General features: G+C 38.0%; 1 protein-coding gene across 1 annotated transcript in view; it reads right to left on the minus strand.

The window, feature by feature from the left end:
* The window catches only part of Hfm1 (helicase for meiosis 1), an 81,133-nt gene extending 64,316 nt beyond the window's left edge, over positions 1-16,817 (minus strand). The window contains exons 1-8 of the mRNA XM_090334176.1: positions 16,785-16,817; positions 11,828-11,940; positions 9,134-9,443; positions 7,873-8,123; positions 7,357-7,404; positions 4,037-4,107; positions 3,369-3,501; positions 2,147-2,298 (exon numbers count right to left, since the gene is read on the minus strand). Of these exons, the coding sequence (XP_090190302.1) occupies positions 2,147-2,298; positions 3,369-3,501; positions 4,037-4,107; positions 7,357-7,404; positions 7,873-8,123; positions 9,134-9,443; positions 11,828-11,940; positions 16,785-16,807 (1,101 nt within the window). The 5' untranslated portion in view covers positions 16,808-16,817. The remainder of the gene's footprint in view (positions 1-2,146; positions 2,299-3,368; positions 3,502-4,036; positions 4,108-7,356; positions 7,405-7,872; positions 8,124-9,133; positions 9,444-11,827; positions 11,941-16,784) is intronic.
* Between the last annotated feature and the right edge of the window lie 3,784 nt (positions 16,818-20,601).

A 20,601-nucleotide genomic window follows, 5' to 3' on the forward strand; every position in this document is an offset into this window, starting at 1 on the left:
GGTTTGGGTCAGTCAGGTGCTGGCTAACAGACTTCCACATGCTGTTAGAAGGCAGGGTCTCAGCGCCCCTTAGTCTCCAGTTTCAGTGGCCTGGGAGAAGAGGCTGTTGGGCAGGTAGGAGCAGGGATACCTCCACTCCCTTGGTGTGGGGTGCTGGGTCTTAGCGCCTGTCCGCCTGTCAGTCTCCAGTCAATGGCCTGGGGGAGGGGGCTTCTGGGGAAAGGAACAGGATTCTGAATTCCTTGTCCACTGCACTTGCCAGTCTTTCTTGGGTGGGATAGAGGGGTCTGGGTTAAGTTCTGTAGCTCGCCACCAGCTCTGCACTTACTCCTCAGCGTTTGGCTCTGATCTGCTCCGTGGTGTTGGAGGGTCATTCACCTCTCCTCTGGTCTCTGCCATCTGTGCTGTCCGTGCCCTGTCTGTGTGGGTTCCTATGTCTGGATTCTGCCACTTGCTGGCGCTTCTGGAGTTTGGGGCTTCCCAGGCCTGGCTTAGAGCTGGCGGCAAGGGGGTGGGGGAGGCGCCCTCATGTTTTGGATTCTATGGGAACCTTGGATATAAGCTTTATGTGGATTTCTTTTCCGGTTTGTGTACTTCTCCATTGCTTCTTGGAATTTGTAGTTGTAGGTTTCTTAAAGATAGTTGGCTCATGGGATTCCCCGATTCTCTCTTTTTGTGGGAGAGAGCTAGGCTGGGTCCCTATTGTCACAGCGCTATCTTCTGAAGTTCCCTCTATAGTGTTTTTTAAATATAGTACCATGTCATCTGCAAAAAAGGGTAGTTTTACTTCTTCTTTCTATATTTGGATCTCCTTTGTATTTTCCTCTTGCTTTATTGCTCTTGATAGAAATTCTAATACTATATAGTATGCCTCATCTTTTAGAGGAAATGGCTTTAGATTTTTACCATTAAGTATAATGCTGCATGTAGATTTTTTATATAGACTATTATATAATGAAGAATATTCTATGCATCACTAGCTTCTGCAGCACTTTTATCATAAATGGGTGTTGGATATTGTCAAAACCCTTTTTCTGCATGTGTATCATATAGTTCTTGTGTTTGCTTCTATTGGTGTGTTATATTGAACTGACTTACATATGTTGATTTATTTTGCATTCCAGGGATGAATCCTCTTTGATCATAATATGTGATATCTGAGTTAGTTGTTAAATTCAGTTGGCCAGTATCGTAAGAACTTTTGCACCAATGTTCATCAAAAAGATGGACCCACATATTTCTTTTTTTTGCTAGGTCCCTGTCTGGTTTGGGGATGAGTTCTGGCTTCAGAGTATCAGTTCCATAGTTCTTTCCATTTCTACCTCATTGAAGAGTTTGAGAGGTATTTGTGTGAGTTCTCTACATTGAATTTGGCTTTAAATCATTGGATCCTGGGTTTTTCTTGGATAGGAGGTATTTTATTTCCATTTCAATTTCATTACTTGTTATGGGTCTATTTAAATGGTTTAAACCTACTTGATTCAATTTGTGCATATTTATGTTATCTAAGACTGGTACCATTTCTCCCAGATTCTCCAATTTGCTGGCATAAAGGCTTGTAGATAATCCCCTATAATATTCTTGGATTGACTTTGTTTCTGTTGTGATGACAGTTAAATTCTATCAAGGCCTTCCCTTGATAGACCACAGTGTCCTAGTAGAATGTATTTTTGTTGATCAAAATAATCTAAGTAGTAATATGATTACAAATTAAAACAACAAATAGAATATTCTTTGTCTATTTTTCATATTTGTTATTTGTATTCTACCTATTTATTTGTTGGCATTCTTTTGGCACCTAAATATCATTATTTTTATGTTAATCTCTTTACAATACAAATACTTATACATTTCATTTGTATTTTCATTTTTTTATTTTGATGTGACGAAGTAAATATTTTCTTTGTTAGTTATGGGGCTTGAACTCAGGACCTGGGTGCTGTCCCCGAGCTCTTTTGCTCAAGGCTAGCACTCTACCACTTTGAGTCATAGCACCTCTTCTGGTTTTCTGGTGGTGAATTTCATGCCCAGGATAGCTTTGAACCTCAATCCTCAGATCTCGGCCTCCTGAGCAGCTAGGATTACAGGCGTGAAGTCAATATTTTCTATTAAACCTGTTAAATGAAATAGTATAAATAATGCTTACTGGAGTTGTCATAATAATATTGGCATGCTGAATCTCAAATAAATCATCCATTACTGTATCTCCAGTGAGTTCTTTACAATTCAATCCTAGTGGTCCAAATTTTTCTTTCCAGTCATCAAAACGTTGACTACATAGGGCTTTTATTGGTGCCACTGTAAAAATATAATTATTTTGGATGTGAATGCAATTCGAAAATTATTGTCACAAACTTTAGTTAATAAAAGTTAGGGTAAAAATATTAATCTAAGGCTAGTACTGGTAAGTTAAAACATTACTAGATAGGTATTGGTATATTTAAGGATTTAAATTTAATTATCAAATGAAAAAAGCCTAAAAATAGAAATAAAGTGGCTGCTCAGGTAAGCATAACTAATTATAGAGAGAGATTAAGCAAATTATTTTCATTTGTTAAGCCCCTTTGTATCTATCAAAATTGTATTGATTGTAGATAGTCTTGCCTAGTACCACTATACAAAGGGAAGAATTAGCTAGTTGCCGGTGGCTCATGTCTGCAATCCTAGCTACTCAGGAGACTGAGATCTGAGGATTGTGGTTCAAAGCCAGCTTGGGCAGGAAAAGTCCATGAGATTCTTTTTTTTTTTTCCCATGAGATTCTTATCTTCAGTTAACCACCAGAAAACCAGAAATGGTCCTTTGGTCCAGTAGTAGAGCGATAGCTTTGAGTTAAAGAGCTCAGAGACAGGCCAGGAGTTTGGCCTAGTGGTTAAAGTGCTTGCCTAGCATGCGTGAAGACCCGGGTTTGATTCCTCGGTACCACATACATAGAAAAAAGCTGGAAGTGGTGCTGAGGCTCAAGTGGTAGAGCTCTAGCCTTGAGAAAGTCCAAGGACAGTGCTCAGGCCCTGAGCTCAAGCACAGGACTGGCAAAAAAAAAAAAAAAAAAAAAAAAAAAAGAGCTCAGAGACAGTGCCCAGGCCCAGAGTTCAAGCCTCATAATTGACCAAAAATAAATAAATAAATAAATAAATATAAAGGGAAGACTTGATTAAAGGCTTGAGTATAGCTCAGTGGTATAGGGTCTAGCATGTGCAAGACTCTTGAGTTCAATCTCCAGCATCACAAATAAATATAATTATAAAAAATTTCCTTAAAAATGTAAAGGAAATCAAATAGAAATGCCTATGGCCTGAATTTAATGTACTTTCTCCTATCTGCTCCAATGTTTTGTTATCATAATGAATCATTATTCTTATATACTTACTGTACACAATTTTAATGTGTAGCCATGGTAATGATGTTTCCATTAGCAATCTTGTGATAGCTAATTCAAATACTACAGTTTTTCCAGAACCAGTTGGGGCACAAATCACAAAATTTCTGTCTGTGTAAAGAAGCTAAAAAATAGAATTTATTTGACTGTATAAGATAAAGAATTTTTCACATGTATTTTTAAATTTTTATTGTTGGGGTAACATACAGAGGGGTTACAGTTAGTACTCACTCAGGTAGTACTCACACATTGATACACTTTTTCATGTTTTTGTCCCCATTTCCCTCCCCACACCCCCTTTCTTCACATGTATTTTAAATTGTTAGAATGTTTTAAGAAGACAAATGAATAATTATTCATTTTATCTCTACAATTACTAAAACTGCAATCTTTCCAATCACAAAACAATTATACCATGTTGTTTTACTAATCAAAGTAATGTGCTAAATGTAGCATAAGTTTCTTTCTATTTCAGAGAACTTCTTAAGAGGTAGTCCAGAGAAGTTCTTATACATCTAATAAACACAAACTAATCCACCTATAAAAATTATGTTTCATTTAACATTTCCTTAACTCATAAAATGGGTATGACAGTAACTAGCTCTCTCTTTAGAGAGCACACAACTTAAGAGAAGATTAAATAATTTCAAGATACTTACATCATCAAAGGCTTTGGACTGTATATAATTGAAGTAAGGGAATCCTTTGAAAATACTTCTAAATTTTGCTGCTTAGAACAAATTAAGGAGCAAATATTTCAGAATAAAAAATATTATTTTGGGGACTGGGAGTTTTGCCTAGTGGCACGAAGACCCAGGTTCAATTCCTCAGTACCACATACATAGAAAAAAGCTGGAAGTGGTGCTAAGGCTCAAGTGGTAGAGCTCTAGCCTTGAGAAAGCCCAAGGACAGTGCTCAGGCCCCTGAGTTCAAGCCCCAGGACAGGCAAAATTTTAAAAATAAAAAAATAGAAAAAATATTACTTTGGAGTATTGGGAGGGAAAAAAACTGGAAGAAAACAAGGGAAGAAGTGACACTGTTCAAAAAGAAATGTACTTATTAACTAACCTATATAACTGTAACCCCTCTGTATATCACCTTTACAATAAAAATTAATAAATCTTATTTTCAACCTTAAAATTCTGTTAAATGGACACTGAGCCTGCCAGTATTTAATGATGAGGTTTTCAATGTTAAATCTAGAACATTAAATCAAATAGCCTGCCCAAGGGGAATAGCATAAAGCAGTAATCTGGAAATATAAAAAGAAGCATAGTTCTAATAGCTATCTATGCCTCACTGTATTTCTATTTCCTCCACCACCATATTTAACTTTAAATAACATTTATATGATCTCTTGTTTCTCCAAAGAAACCTTCTAAGTTCTTTTTAGAATTTTGAATGTGAGTAGTCTGGGATGATTTCCTTTATTTCCTAAGGTGTTAGACAGAATAGGAAACTGATATACTGTTAAAATATTTCAGATCTGTCCCCTTCTCCACTCTCACCCAATCATCTTGTTCCCCCATCCCTTCCCTATTTCAAATAAACTGTATACAATGTACCAGGTAACAAATCAGACACAGTAACAACATGAGATTAACAATAAGGGCAAAGAGAGAAGGGAGGAGGGGAGGGAAATAACAACATATTTCAAACATCTAAGTACTCAGTTGATATTGGTTTACATTTACTAAATGAAGCCATTGATTTATAAATCTTTATTTTTAGTTGTACAGCATGTCAGAATACTTGTGGCAAAACAAAACAAATTTTAAGTTTATTACTTCATCAGGCTTTGAAGGATTCTTATTTTTTTCTCTTTTCCTATAAACTATTTATAACAAGCCTAGAAATGGACTACTGTGCTAGTTTTTCTCTCATTAGATAGTCCCATATTGTTTATATTCAAAAATTGAGTCTTTTATTCAAAGCAGATACAGAATCATTTTCCCAGATCATTATAAACTTCAATCATTTATGAAATAATTTATCACCACTCTTCACAATTGAAATCAATTTTTACCTTTCATAGAGTACATTCTCATCAATATCACTGCTAGAAGAAAATCTCTACAGAACTAAAAATAACACTCTGGAAGAATCAGCCAATCAAACTCTGTCTTGCTGGGCACAGTGGCTCATGCCTGTAATCCTAGCTACTCAGGAGGTTGAGATCCAAGGATCATAGATCAAAGCCAGCCTGGGCACTAAAGACTATGAAACTCTGATCTCCAATTACCCACTAGAAAACCAGAAGTGGGGTCTCAGCTCAAGGGGTAGGGCCATAGCCTTGAGCTGAAGGGCTCAGGGACAGTAGTGCCCAGGCCCAGAGTTCAAGCCCCGTGACCCACAAAAAAAATTACAGCACATCAGTAAGTTTGACAACATATTAAATTTTTGGCCAGAATTATCAATAGTCATCAGTGTAGGAAGCAATCTTAACTAACAAAGACATTTAAAGAACAGAACCACTTTAGCTATTCTTATATAACCTCAAAATCTTTAAAATGCTTGAAAAGGTAGTACGATGTTATGAAAGAGTTCCAGCACCAGGCAAGAAGAATCTCCCATCATATACCTAGACATTCTCTAACTATTGAATCTGTTTCCCATTTCCAATCTATGTACATCACCAGAGTAATACAAGTTTAGCAGCCTGAGATATCAAGAACTAAAGATTGATGGCTATATTAGAAATTACTACTTATAAGTAAGACACTCTTTATTATATCCCCTCCTTCTGTTTTAACTATATTCAGTTATATGCATTCCTTATAACTTTTCATGACTGGTCAAATAAGTTTTTCCATATATCTTTTGACCATACTTCATTATCTTAAATTACTGCATAGTACCTAGGATTAAACTACTGGTGCCTAGATGTCCACAGCTTGACTGCCCAGTAACAAACTTACTTTCTGCTTTTGCAACTAGATCATAAATTTTTGGATTCTAGAGCATTTCCCAACTTTGAGTCACTAATTATACATAACTAGAGCACAGTTTTAATGAGGTAAGTCTTATATATTCTTTTTATAGATTACCACTTTATTAGAACAAGGGCATGGGGCTGGGAGTTTGGCCTAGTGGTATAGTGCTTGCCTAGCATGCACAAAGACATGGGTTCGATTCCTCAGTATCACCTACATAGAAAAAAAGCCAGAAGTGATGCTGTCCTCAAGAGCAGAGCTCTAGCCCAAGGACAGTGCTCAGGCCCTGAGGTCAAGCCTCTAGACTAAGGAAAAAGAAAACACAGTGTTACAACTAGGAACTGGTAGTTCATGCCTATAATCCTAGCTACTCAACATGCTGAGACTTGAGGATTATAGTTCAAAACCAGCCTGGGCAAAAAAAAAAAAGTCTGTGAGACCGCATTGTAAATTAACCAGCAACACCTCAAGTGGAATTGTTATTCAAGTGCCAGCAGTGAGTAAAAAAGCCAAGTGAGAGCTCAAAGCCCTGAGATGAGGACACTGTAATTGGCTTACAAACAAAACAAAACAAAATCTCAAGGGCACAGTGGCATGAGTTTGTAATCCCAGCTACCTGGGAAATTGTAAAAAGAGGACTACTTAAACTCATGGATTAAGACCAGCCTGGCTAATGTAGTCAGATTCTGTTTCAGGAAAACAATAACAGCAACAACAACAACAAAACCACAGTTAAACTTAAAACAAACTAACAGAAACAAGACCACACCTGGTGGTACATATATGTTAGTCCAGCACTTGGGTTATGGGAGGGCTAAGAAAGGAAAACAAACAAGTAACAAACACTTCACAAACTGGCAGTTGGGCTGCAGGCCACTTGAAGTAGCACTATCATGCACCAGTATCTTTTACATTTACTCAAAAGACTTGTTTTCCCTTTTTAGTTGTCAATCAATATAAAAACAGGAACACAATGAAGCGAAAGTATTTTAAAAATATTATTTCATAAGCATAAACCATATATTATAAAATAATTTAAAGGATACGGATTTCTGCAACAGCCTTCAAAGAACTTAAGCCATTTTTGGTCATACCTTAAAAAATTGTACATATAAAAACTCACATGGATTTTTAAAACCTTTTTGATAATAAAACTTGTATAACTTTTTATCAATGATACACAGTTGATACACAGATACAGTTGATAACATGGTTAAAAATATTAGAACACAGGGCCAGGAGTTTAGCCTAGTGGTAGAGTGCTTGCCTAGCATGCACTAAGACCCGGGTTCAATTCCTCAGTACTAAATACATAGAAAAAAAAAGCCAGAAGTGGCGCTGAGGCTCAAGTGGTAGATATCTAGCCTTGAGAAATCCCAAGGACAGTGCTCAGACTCTGAGCTCAAGCCCAGGACTAGCAAATATATATATATATAAAAATAACACAATAAAGAAATGCAGAAATTACACATAGATTATGTGCTTAAATTTACTATATTTTGTATTCTCTATGCTAAGAAATGCAGATTGTGGTTTTTTTTATAAAAATTGAAAGGAATTACCTTGATTATCATGAGGTTGGGATGCAATGGAAAAAGATGATAATTTCAACATCTCTTCTCCAATTTCAGAAGCAGAAAAAGCATCATCTGCTGCAGAACACTTAGGCTTATGGCTATTATTTCCATAGTTCCATGATTTTCCCTTGTTCATTTCTCTTTGGACAAATTTCTTTGAGCTAATGTCAGAGTGCAAGTATGTACTGTCACTGGCACAAGTACTTTCATGCACATTTTCACATATTTTAAATAATCTGCAAAATAAAACACACTACTATCACAGCATGTCTTCTATTATTTTTTTTTTTTTGTATGTGTGTGTGTGTGTGTCAAGGTGCTTGAACTCTTGGTCTGGATGCTGTCCCTGAGCAATTCAGCTCAAGGCTACCACCCTGCCCCTGGGCCTGGTTGTTGTCCCTGAGCTCTTTAGCTTAAGGCTACTGCCCTACTCCTTGAGCCACAGCCCTACTTCCTGTTTTCTAGTGATTAATTGGAGATAAGAGTCACCCAGTCTTTAGTGCCAGGGCTGACTTTGAACCACAATCCTCAGAGCTCAGCCTCCTGAGTAGCTAGGATTACAGGCTTGAGTCACTGCTCCTGGCTTACTATTATTTTTAACGATAGTTCTCATGAGCAACAGAACACCAGAACTTATTCCTATCTAACTGAAACTTCATATTTATTGACTAACATTTGTGCTTCACCTTTCACTCCTACTTTCAATCTCCTAGAGCCACAATTCTATTTTCTACATCAACAGTTTTGATTATTCATATGAATGAGATCCTAAGTTATTTGTCTGTATGTGCCTGGCTTAGTTTTCCTAATGTCTTCCAGATTTACCCACATTGATAAAATGACAGAATGGTCTGTTACCTTAAAAAATGTTTTTATGTATACCCTACAGTGGGATTACATCTTGATAAAGTTATAATAAACTGAAATTCTAAGCTGAAGAAAGTGGCTATAGCTTAGCAATGCAGTACACTATGGAGTATCAGTTGTTTATCCAGTAGGTACAGGGCTAATAGGGCGCTAAGACACTGCTTCTGGGATCACTAGCATGTAAGGTATTTAACTATTTATTTTTATTTACTATTTGTGTCTGCCCACTAAAAGATAAACATCCAGCCTTAACAATAGCTAGCATATAACTGCCTCCACTGGTACTGTTTGCTCATTTACAGTCTATTATATTTAATACTTTGAATGTATGCATACATATTATTTTATTAATTGAAGATTTTTTAGTTCACTTATTTACCTTTTTCGAAATGCTGATGTGCCTTCTCCTTTATCTTCTGCAATACTGACTGATTCCATTTCACCAAGAACATTTTTTTCAAATGGTGCAATTTCAATGCCCATATCACTTTTATATTTCTGAGATGAACCATAGGTCAGTTTGCCAGCAATTTGTGGAAAGGTGCTGTTACCCATTCCTCCTAAATTTAGATTATCTTGTTCATATTTATTAAAGGAAAACTGCATGTTTTGTCTTGGTGAAATATAATTTGCATAGTCATTAGTAATCTTTAAATTTGATGTTAACCTTTGTGGTCTGTTTTCTTGACCTAGAAAAAAAGTTAATTATTATTAATGGTTTTTATGAAAGCACATTTTCAAGACAATAATGGAAAAATTGCTAAAATTTTTCTGAAGAGTTTACTAGGTAAATATGAAAATTGAAAATAAATTTTAGTACAAGCTTATAATACTATATACAGGCTGTTGAAGAAATCTCAAAAATGAAGGGTTTGGCCAGGTGCAGTAGGTATAATTCTAGCTACTCAAGAGGCTGAGATCTGAGGATCAAAGTTCAAAGCCAGCCTGGGTACTAAAGACTGAGAGATCTTATCTCCAATTAATCTCTAGAAAAGGGAAAGTGGGGTTGTAGCTCAAGGGGGGTACTACGGTGGTAGCCTTGAGCTGAAGAGCTCAGGCACAATGCCCAGGCCCAGGAGTAGGGCAGTAGCCTTGATCTGAAGAGCTCAGGACAGCACCCAGGCCCAGAGTTCAAGCCCCATGACCCCACAAAAAAGAAAATGAAGGATCTGTTTCTGTTTATTTTTCCTTGTATCCAGGGATTGAACTGAGAGCCTAGAGTTTATTCTGCTTCTTGCTCCCAGCTCATACTTTGTCCCCTGAGCTCACCTCCAACACAGCTTTTTGCTGGTTAACTGGAGGTAGAATCCCTCAGATTTCTCCGCTCTAGCTGGCACTGAACCACAATCCTCCAGATCTCAGCCTCCTGAGTAGTAGGAGTATAGGGAAGAAGCACCAGTACTCAGCCTTAAGTCAGAATTATTAAAATCAAATTTACAATTTATAGAGTATCTAACATTAAAACAGGTTTAATTCATGACCTGAAAATAACTATAATTTTTCTATTTAGTTTAGCATTTACAAATGATAGTTTATAAGCAATTATGCAGATTCAATACTTCATATAATTTTCATTGACAATACTGGGAATTAACTCCCTAGGAAGATGCTTTGCCACCTGAAAAACAACCCCAGCCTTTGTTTAGTTTGTGTGTATGTTTGTATATTTGTGTGTGTGTGTGTATAAGAGAGAGAGAGAGAGAGAGAGAGAGAGAGAGAGAGAGGGGGAGGGAGGGAGAGGGAGAATATATGCCAGTCCTTGGGCATGGCACTGTTCCTGGTCTTTGTTGCCCAAAGCAAGTGCTCTACCACTTCAACCACAGTTTCACTTCTGAATTTTTGGTGGTTAACTGGAGATAAGAGTCTCATAGACTTTCCTGCCGAGGTTGGCTTTGAACCGCCATCCTCAGATTTCAGCCTCCTAAGTACCGAGGATTACGGGCATGAGCAGCCAGAACCTGGCTAATTTTGTAATCTTGATCCTAATATCCAGATAAAGAAATATGACAGAATTTTAAAGTGACAGAATGTTAAAGCTTTCTTTACAGAGATTTTCAAGAATCTCTAGGAGGCCTATTGGCAATCTAGAAGTCTGTTTTGTTTACTCTTTATTAATTCTAAAAGTGATTCACATGTTTTATTACTACTTAAATTCCTCTATCTATCTATCTAGTATATATGCTATGTATTATTTGCTATATTCAAGTGTACATTTCTTTGCCAGTCCTGGGCTTGAACTCAGGGCCTGAGCAATATTCTTGGGCTTTCTCAAGGCTAGAGTTCTACCACTTGAGCCACTTCCAGCTTTTTTCTATGTATGTGATACCTAGGAACAGAACCTAAGTCTTTGTGCATGCTAGGCAAGCACTCTACCACTAGGCAAAACTCCCAGCCCCATATCATTTATTTATTTATTTTTTAATGTGTTACCAAGGAATCAAACCCAGGGCCTAATGTGTGCTACACAAGCATTCTACCACTAAGCCATTCCACCACTAGCCCCAAGAGTATATTTTTATATAAAACAAGAAATGTAATAAGAGAAAAGAAAATGTATATTACATAATTCAATACATGCTGTTGGGACACATATTTTGTTTTTTCTGCAAGGCCTGAGGACTGATCTCAAATGCTCTACTCTACTCACATACTCTACTAATGAGCTACATCTCCAGCCTAAGCCTTGCTTTTGAGTTCTATAAAAATGTCAAACTACATACAATCTTTTACATCTTCTCATTTTTAGTTAATATACTTTAGTGACCTGGTTCCCAGCTGATCTTGCCATTAATAGAAAATATGACAAAAGTAAACAACAGTGACAGGAGTTTTAATAGTAAGAAGAAAAAATATTCACAGAGTAACAGGCCAAACGTGCGTGATGGTACATTATGTACTAGATGAATGTGAGTAGTCTCCATTTTAAGATCTGAAGGGAATTATTTTGAGTAAAAGAAGGCTCTTCCATTTTATTTCACTAAAATAAAGAAATTAACATTTTAATGTGTCATTAGATTTTGCAATATTGACATGAACTGCCTGAGTGGCTTCACAAACAAATGTAGTAATTTACCTAATAGTTTATGACTTTCTATTTCTTCTTCTAATTCCTGGATATCTGGAATATCTGTAATCAATGGAGCAGGAGGAAGAAACCAATCCATTGGTTTTTCATTGTCAGGAAAGCTAAATAAAGTATAAAATATAAATATATGTTAGTGAAAATATAATATCAGTAACTTCATTAAACATTACTCAAACTCTTAAACATTCTGTAAACTTTCTGTCATAAAGAGTAGCAAATTAGCCTGGTGCTGGTGGCTCATGCCTGTAATCCTAGCTATTCAGAGGCTGAGATCTGAGGATCACGGTTCAAAGCCAGCCTAGGCACTAAAGTCAGTGAGACTCACCTCCAATCAACCACTAGAAAACTGGAAGTGATGCTGTGACTCAAGTGGTAGAGCGGTAGCCTTGAACTGAAGAGCTCAGGGACAGTGCCCAGACCCAGAGTTCAAGCCCCACAAATGAACACCCCCCCCAAAAAAAGAGTAGCAAATAATTCTCAAACTTTCGCATTTTAACTATTATATATAATACATTATCTAAGACACACCTCACTCATAACCATGGGTCATGAATGTGCACTGGTACATTACTAATATTCTAGATTATTCCTGTAATATTATTAAAAATTAATATCCCAACTTAAAGAGTCTTCATCCAGAACCTCTACAAACTAGTTGAAGAAACAGATGATTTGAAGTATAAGAATCAGCTGAAACTGACAATCTCTTTGTAAGTCTTAGTAATTGGTATAATCATTAGCACTCTCTTGGCTCCTCTTTATCTTTCAGCTGGGATCTTATAACTGATATTGCTGTAATGTTTCTTTTCCACTGAAAGGATTTATACCTTCTTTAGAACAAATAAACAGGACCAAGAGTGTGGAATAGTGGTAGAATCCTTGCCTAACATGCATGAAACTCTAGGTTTGAATCCTCTTTACCACATACACAGTAAAAGCCAGAAGTGGCTCTGTGGCTCAAGTGGCAGAGTGCTTAACCTTGAGCAAAGTGACCAAGAATGGTACCCAGGCTCTGAGTTCAAGCCCCAGGACTGGCCCCCCAAAAATATGTTAGGCAACAGGAAATAAAATTGAGAAAAGAATCATACATTCTGGCCTATGTTTACATAGAATTTATAATATATTTAGTGTTTATTTTAGCATATTTTCATTTATTCAGTAATTTTTAGTGTATTCATTTCATTTTCTTTCCATCTTCATTTAGGCTGTTAAGCTCTTTGACATAAGAGACTTGGTCTTTTACTTTGTTGCCTCTCACAGCCCCTAGCTATGGCCCTATTTACCCAACTGAAAATCTACAGTATGTTATCTGATTAACTTCCCTCCCTGATGATCTTAATGACAGTTTTAATTATTCTAACATTTTAAGTGCATGCCAAATGTAACTGCTTATTGTTTACCTGCTATAGTTTGGATAATTGTCCCTTACAGGCCTATGTTGTTAAAGGACTGGTCCCAGCCTATGGCGTTACTGAAAATGGTAGAATCTTTAAGAGATGGGACCTAGCAGGAAGAAGTTCCAGTCATTAAAGGGGACATTAAGACCACCATTCCTTCCTGTCTCTTTGTCTGCAAGCTGTCTTGAGGTGAGGGTTTCCTGTACCATATGATCCCACCATGATGTACTGCCTCATCACAGGCCCAAAAGCAACAGGCCAACAGACCATGGACAAACTGACACCCCAAACTGTAAGCCAATAAAACTTTTCCTCTTTATCAATTGTATACCCAGGTATTTTATCACAATTATCAAAAGATGACGAACACAATAGAGAATAGATCATACATTTTATGCTCTCTCATTTTCATTCAAGGCTATTTCCTTTACTCTGCTTTTATCTGTGCCCTGCCTTAGCCACAGTGCTCCTATAAAAGTTCTACTATATTATTCATTCATTAATCCATTATACAATTATTTAGTGAATACCACATATCAGGTGCTTTTCTAAGAACTAGACTTTATATTCATTCAAAAGCGAGTTCAAATCTTACCTTTTGCTAGAAATATCTATAGATTCTTAAAATATTTTGATTTTTTTCTCTCTTCTTACATACTGAGCCTGAAGAATATCTCATGGTTCTTACTGTGTTGTTTTTGCGTATGTAGATAATTGATGGATAGAATGATGTAAATACATAGACCTGATAACCCCCTTAGATAATTAACAACTAAGGGCTTTGTTTGTATTTCTAATTGTATGAGCAGAATAGTGTTTTTGTTTTTTTGCCAGTCCTGGGACTTGTGCTGAGATATAAAAAGAATAAAACAAACTTTAAACTAAAAAAAATCTAGTTGAGATTGAAAATATGTTTGAAAAAATTATTAATAAATGATGTGACTACATAATTTATCAGGCTGAAATGCTTTTGAAAGTAAGAGTATATTCAACAGGGGCCATGGGAGTTAATGAAGATTGGCTCAGGCAAATCATAGAACATCTGGTCATCATCCTAAAAATACAAAATCAAAAATATGTGTAAAGCAAGTGGTAAGTATATGTTCAAGCAATGAAGTCCCAAAATTAGAGCCGTGGCTCACACTTACTCAGGATTATCTGTAAAGCTATTCAGGAGGCTGAGATCTGGGGATCGCAGTTTAAAGCCAGCCCAGGCACTGAGACTCTTATCTCCAATTAACCACTAGAAAACTGGAAGTGGTGCTATGGTAGAGCTCTAACCTTGAGAAAGCCCAAAGACAGTGACCAGGCACTGAGTTCAAGCCCCAGGATTGGCCAAAAAATATATATATACATATATATATATATATATACACACACTAAATTTTGAATTAAGAGTTAGATTCATATGTGTTTCCATTTTAGGTTATTTACAAAGATGTTTAAGCATGTGGTCTAATTACATAGCAAAACACAATAGATAATGTCACCCCAAGTATCTTTATTTTATATTTTAAGAGTCTACCCGCTGGGAATTTAGCCTAGTGGTAGAGTGCTTGCCTAGCATGCACAAAGACCCTGGTTCGATTCCTTGGTACCACATACATAGAAAAAAGCCAGAAATGGTGCTGTGGCTCAAGTGGTAGAGCTCTAGCCTTAAGAAAGCCCAAGCTCAAGCACAGGACTGGCACCCCCACACACAAAAAGAGTCTATCCAACTTTGTGATTACCGAATTTTCTGGCTGTAGAGAAAACCCACAATTTCTTTAACTGTTAATCATTCAACGTTTTTCATATTCTCTATAGCCCTTATTTGTTTTATAAAATACTCAGACATATGACTTATTCCTTAAGTTTTCACTCTAAAATACACTTAACAGGGTGGGGGGGTCTCACGCCCATAATCTTAGCTACCCAGGAAGCTGAGATCTGAGAATTGAGGTTCAATGCCAGCCAGGGAACTAAAGATCGTGAGACTTTTACCTCCACTTAATTACTAGAAAAGGAGAAGTGGGGCTGTGGTTCCAGTGATAGGGCAATAGCTCAGGGGCAGCGCCCAGGCTTAGAGTTAATCCCCATGACCCACACACACACACACAAAAATACACTTAATTTTTCTGCCAGGTGCCCGTGGGTCAAACCTGTAATCCTAGCTACTCAGGAAGCTGAGATTTGAGGACTGCCATTCAAAGACAGCCCAGTCAGGAAAGCCTGTGAGACTCTTACCTAAAATTAACCACCAGAAAACTAGAACTGGTACTGTGGCTCAAAGTGGTAGAGTGTTAGCCTTCAGCTAAAGAACAGCTCAGGAACTGCGCCCAGGCACAGAGTTCAAGCTCCACGACAATGAAAAAAGAAAAACCCACTTAATTGTTTTTAATTTTATGCCCAGAGTGTTCGAAGCCCATAATCCTAGCTACGTCAGGAGGCTGAGTCCTGGAACATCAGAGTTCTAAGCCAGCCAGAGCAGAAATGGCTGGGAGACTCCATCTCCAAATAATCTACAAAAAATCTGGTTGGAAGCATGACCCAAGTGATAGAATGTCTAGTCAATAACCTCAAGTCCCTGAGTTCAAATTCCAATAACAAAAAAGTGCTAATATAGGATAACATTAAATATAGTAATGTTATATATGTTATAATTATATAATTGTCATTAATTAACAATTCAATTTATATATCAATATTGCTATGCAAATAATTGTATTACACGCTATATACATTACATATACTGCGTATGATATATGACATCACATATAACATGGCACGTGTTATAAATACATATATATATATATATATATATATATATATATAGTCATTTGCTAGAAATCTTTTTTTCTTTTTGCTAGTCCTGGTCCTTGAACTCATGGCCTGGGTGTTCTGTCTCTGATCCTCTTTGTATTCAAGGCTAGCATTCTACCACTTGAGCCACAGCACCACCTCTGGCTTTTGCTGAGTAGTTTATTATAGATTAGAGTCTCATACTTTGCCGCCAGGCTCAAATCTCCTCCTCCTGAGGAGCTAGGATTACAGGCGTGAGCCACGGGCACAGGGCTCATTTGCTAGAAAACCTTTAAGACTAAAAAGTTCATTCACTAAAATTCATTCACTAAAAATTCAAGACAACCTGGGGTGGATAACTTCTAAGAGTCTATCCGGGGGCCCGGGCACAAACAGCGCATGCGCGGAGCCTCCTCGCCCCCACGTTGGCCGAGAAGGAGCAGGAAGGCTAAAATAAAGATGGCCGCGCGCACGAGGCGGGCCGCCTGCCTATGGCCGCTGGGCTGCCCTCCCGCCTGGCGGGGCCCCAGGGTGAGACCGCACCTGCACCCCAACACCCACGCGGAGCCCCCCGTGGGACTGCGGCGGAAGAAGCCCCACACAGCTGGGCGGCGGCGCGCGGGCCGCGGTGAGGCGGCCGGCCTAGAGGAGGCCTCATGGTCTTCTTGGCTGAGGCGCAGCGCGGCCTGGAGCCGTTAGTGGGGTGCTCACCTCACCTGGTCTGCGCGCTGCCCACCCCGCAGATGGCACCCCGGGGTGTACCTCACCTGCCCGCAGGTCCCCGCCTCATGGGTCCCCGCCGCCGCCTGCCCTTCAGCACGTGCCTGCTGGGTTCTCACCTCCCCTGCCAGCCCGAGATGGAGCGCCGAGCAGCTCAACCTCCAGAAGCCCCCAGTCTCACCTAGCCGAGCTCCAAGCAACCGATCGGGAGGCCTCTAAGCCTGGCTACCTCAGTGGGTACCAATAGCATCTCATTGTGGTTTAGTCCTGGATTTCCCTCATCTCTCATGGTATTGAACTGGTTTTCGCGCATTTGAGGACATTCCAGAATCCTCTTTGTATTTTCTCCCACTTAGTACGTTTTCTTTTAGCATTGGTTATAGTATATTTTGATATGGAAATGCCAGTATATTTTGATGCGTAAATGATAGTATATTTTGATGCGTAAACGTTCTTAAATTTGATGAAGCTAAATGTATGTTTGCTTACTTATTGTCAGTACTGGGTCTTGAACTCAGAACCTTGGTGTTGTCCCTAAGCTTTCTTGCTCCAGGCTAGGGCTCTACCCCTTGAGCCACTCCTTTATTTCTGACTTTGGGTTTGTTGTTATTGTTGTTGTTTGTTTGTTTGTCTTCGTGGGGCTTGAACTCTGGACCTGGGCGCTGTTCCTGAGTTCCTCAGCTCAAGCCTGGCGCTCTACCACATAGAGCTAAAGCGCCACTCCTGGTTTTCTGGTGGTTAATTGGAGATAACAGTCTCAGGGACTTTCGTGCCTGGGCTGGCATTGCACTTCAATCCTCAGATCTCAGCCCCCTGAGTGAGCCAGTGGCATTCAGCTTCACTTTTGGATTTTTGCTGGTTAATTAAACAGAAGACTCTCACAGACTTTTCTGCCTCTGGCTGGCATTGAATGGTGATCCTCAGCTCACAGCCTCCTTGAATAGCTAGGATTATAGGGCTGAGCCACCAACATAGCTGTTTATTCATTTGACGCCTTGCTTCTGATGACAGTCCATGAAGTCCTTGACAAATCCAGTATTAAAAAGCTTCTCTTTTCAGACTTTTTTTTTAATATAGGTTTAGCTCTTTTGTTTAGGTTTTTAAACTATTTGGTTCATCCTGGACCAACAAGGTATAGCCTTGTGGGTTAGGGTTTAGGGCAGACCTCCTTTCAAATAGAAATCAAGGGGAGCTTGTAGTTTCCAGAAAGATTAGGAGGGCTTAAGAGACAAATCATAGGTGCCCATAGGTGGCACAGGAACAAGGTAGGTGTTAACTAATGCAATTGATGCTGTGAGTCTAGTTCATGTATTCAACATCACCAAAAATGTCCCTGCTTTTTAGCTTCCTTTGAAAAGCTAATGAGTCAAGAAGAATTCATATAAAAATCCAGTGGTTTTTGACGATAGAGAAGGAGGAAGCAAAAAATGATTGATTCTTCAGGATTTTGTTTGTGAATAATAGCCAGAAATAGGCCATGTTGCTAATTTTGGGGGTTTGGTTTGAAAAAAAAAAAAAGGGACCAGGTGAAAGTGGCTCAAGCTGCTAATCCTAACTACTCAGGACATGAAATCTGAGGATTGCAGTTCAAAGCCAGCTCCCAGCAGTAAAGTTTGTGAGACTCATCTTCAGTTAATCCCCCCCGCCACCCCCCCAAAAGCCAGAAGTGGATCTGTGGCTCAAGTGGTAGAGCACCAGCCTTGAGCAAAAAAGCTCAGACAATCCCAGTGCCTGAGTCAAGCTCCAGAACAGGCACAAAAAATAAAGAAAAAAAGAAAAAAATAGGCAAGAGAAGAAGAATTGGAGAAGAATTGGGAAATTATAGCAGAAATAACCTAGAAAATAAAGGTATGCTGCTAGAGTGGTATTCTTGGAAGGAATGAGAAGTTAGGGGATTTGTACAGACACCTGCAGAGTAGAAGATATCAAATTATCAATGAATACTAGGAACTTTGTTTACCTATTTGGTATATTTCTTCATGAACAGTACACTTTAAACGTCATTCCAGATAAAACATGACAGAATAAACTCTAAAAGGAAGTCCTGCCAAACCAGAAATGCTGATATCCACTCGTTCCATCCACACAACACAGGAACAAGTGAGAAGCCAATAGAAAACTTTCATTCCTTCACACCTCCATTTTTATTTATAAACTATATTATGGACTATTTCATTTTTTCTCTACCACCAAAGTAAATGTGCTTTTTACAAGTTAGCAGAAAACTTTCCAAAATCAGCAAATATGTTACATAGATATGAATGTTTTACCTCTAAGATGTTATTTTGCCTGAACTCTTGTACGCATGCCCCCAAGACCTTTCTATCTATTGCTCTTGGGCAAACATTGACACTGGTTTTTGTTACTTAGTGACTAGAAAAAATGTATTTTAAAAAAATCGCTGAACATGCTGTCAGAAAGAATGACATCGCCCCATTTGTAAGGAAATGGAAAGACAGAAAAAAACCATATTAAGTGAAGTAAGCCAGACTCAAAGGAACTTAGGCTCAATGATTTCCCTCATTTGTCATAATCAGTAGAAACCTTGGGCTCTTCTAGCAGAGATTTACAATAGAGCAAAACCTAGATACATAAGGCCATATAGTATGAAGCTAAATGAAAGGACCTCCAGGATATAGAAACAAAAGCCATACAATGAGTGATTGTTGTTCATAATATACTGTTATCTCTCATCTCTTTTGCTGTCCCTTGCTTATCTCACATTGTTATAGTATTTCACCTTGTTATCTGATATATTGTGATATGAGTTTTTGGTTATTTGAAATTGGATAGGAAAAGGGGGAAAACAAGATGAGGGGCGGGGTGGGGGAAGGGAAATGAGGACCAAGACATGAGAAAGGGTATCAATGTTTGTGAAGTAATGCACCTTCTATCTGGTGAATATAATGTAACCCTTCTATTAATTACAATATAAATATATGGAAAAATCGCTGAACAAATTCTTATTTTGCATGTAACATTTGCTGTTTTCTGGACTAAAGTGTTAAAAAAGGAATTTTTTCTTTCGACCTTACCCACAGGTAGCATTTTTTGAACACATTCATGTTGGGAAAATAACTCACATAAAAAATACATATAGCATAATATCCTCTAAACAGCTCTGAAATTTTTTAATGTTTTAATTTCTTCAGTGTAATATCTGAGCTGACATATGCTTTGAATTTTTCCTATTGCAAAGATTTCATCATAAGTCACAAATCTGCATGGTCTAAAGCACATGATTAGATCACTTCTTGGCCTTTTGACCAAGAACAAATATAATAACCATTCTTATCAGCTTGGAAGATCTCTAACTCAGAATTAACAGGATTGATCTGCTTGCAAATGGAAAAACTACAAGTATTTCTCCAGATACAAATACAATACAAAGATAAACTTTTCAAATTTCAGAAACCATTTTTACAGTATCAGTCACTTATAAATAGCATCTCATCATTGACTTGTATTTCTTAATCCAAGTTTCTCACAAATGACTTATCTAAAATCTCATTTCTGAATTCTAAAAGTGAATAAAATATTAGGACAAAAATAATTCCAACTCCATTATATTCAGAAATCTACAGTGGTTTGATTATTTGATTAGAAAAAGATACCTGGGCACTAGAGAATTCAAGCCTGTAAATCCTAGCTTCTCAAGAGGCTGAGATCTGAGGATCACTATTCAAAACCAGCCTTGGCAGAAAAGTCCATGAAACTCTCACCTCCAAGTAACCACTAAAAAGCTAGAAGTGGAGTGTAGCTCAAGAGGGAGAATGCCACCCATGAGCCAAAAAGTCTGAGTGTGAAGCCCTGAGTTGATGCCCTAGTATCAGTACACACACACACATACACACAATTAGGGAA

This window comes from Megascapheus bottae, chromosome 6 (assembly GCF_031878675.1).
Source record: "Megascapheus bottae isolate mThoBot1 chromosome 6, mThoBot2.hap1, whole genome shotgun sequence".
In the NCBI taxonomy this organism is placed as follows: Eukaryota; Metazoa; Chordata; class Mammalia; order Rodentia; family Geomyidae; genus Megascapheus; species Megascapheus bottae.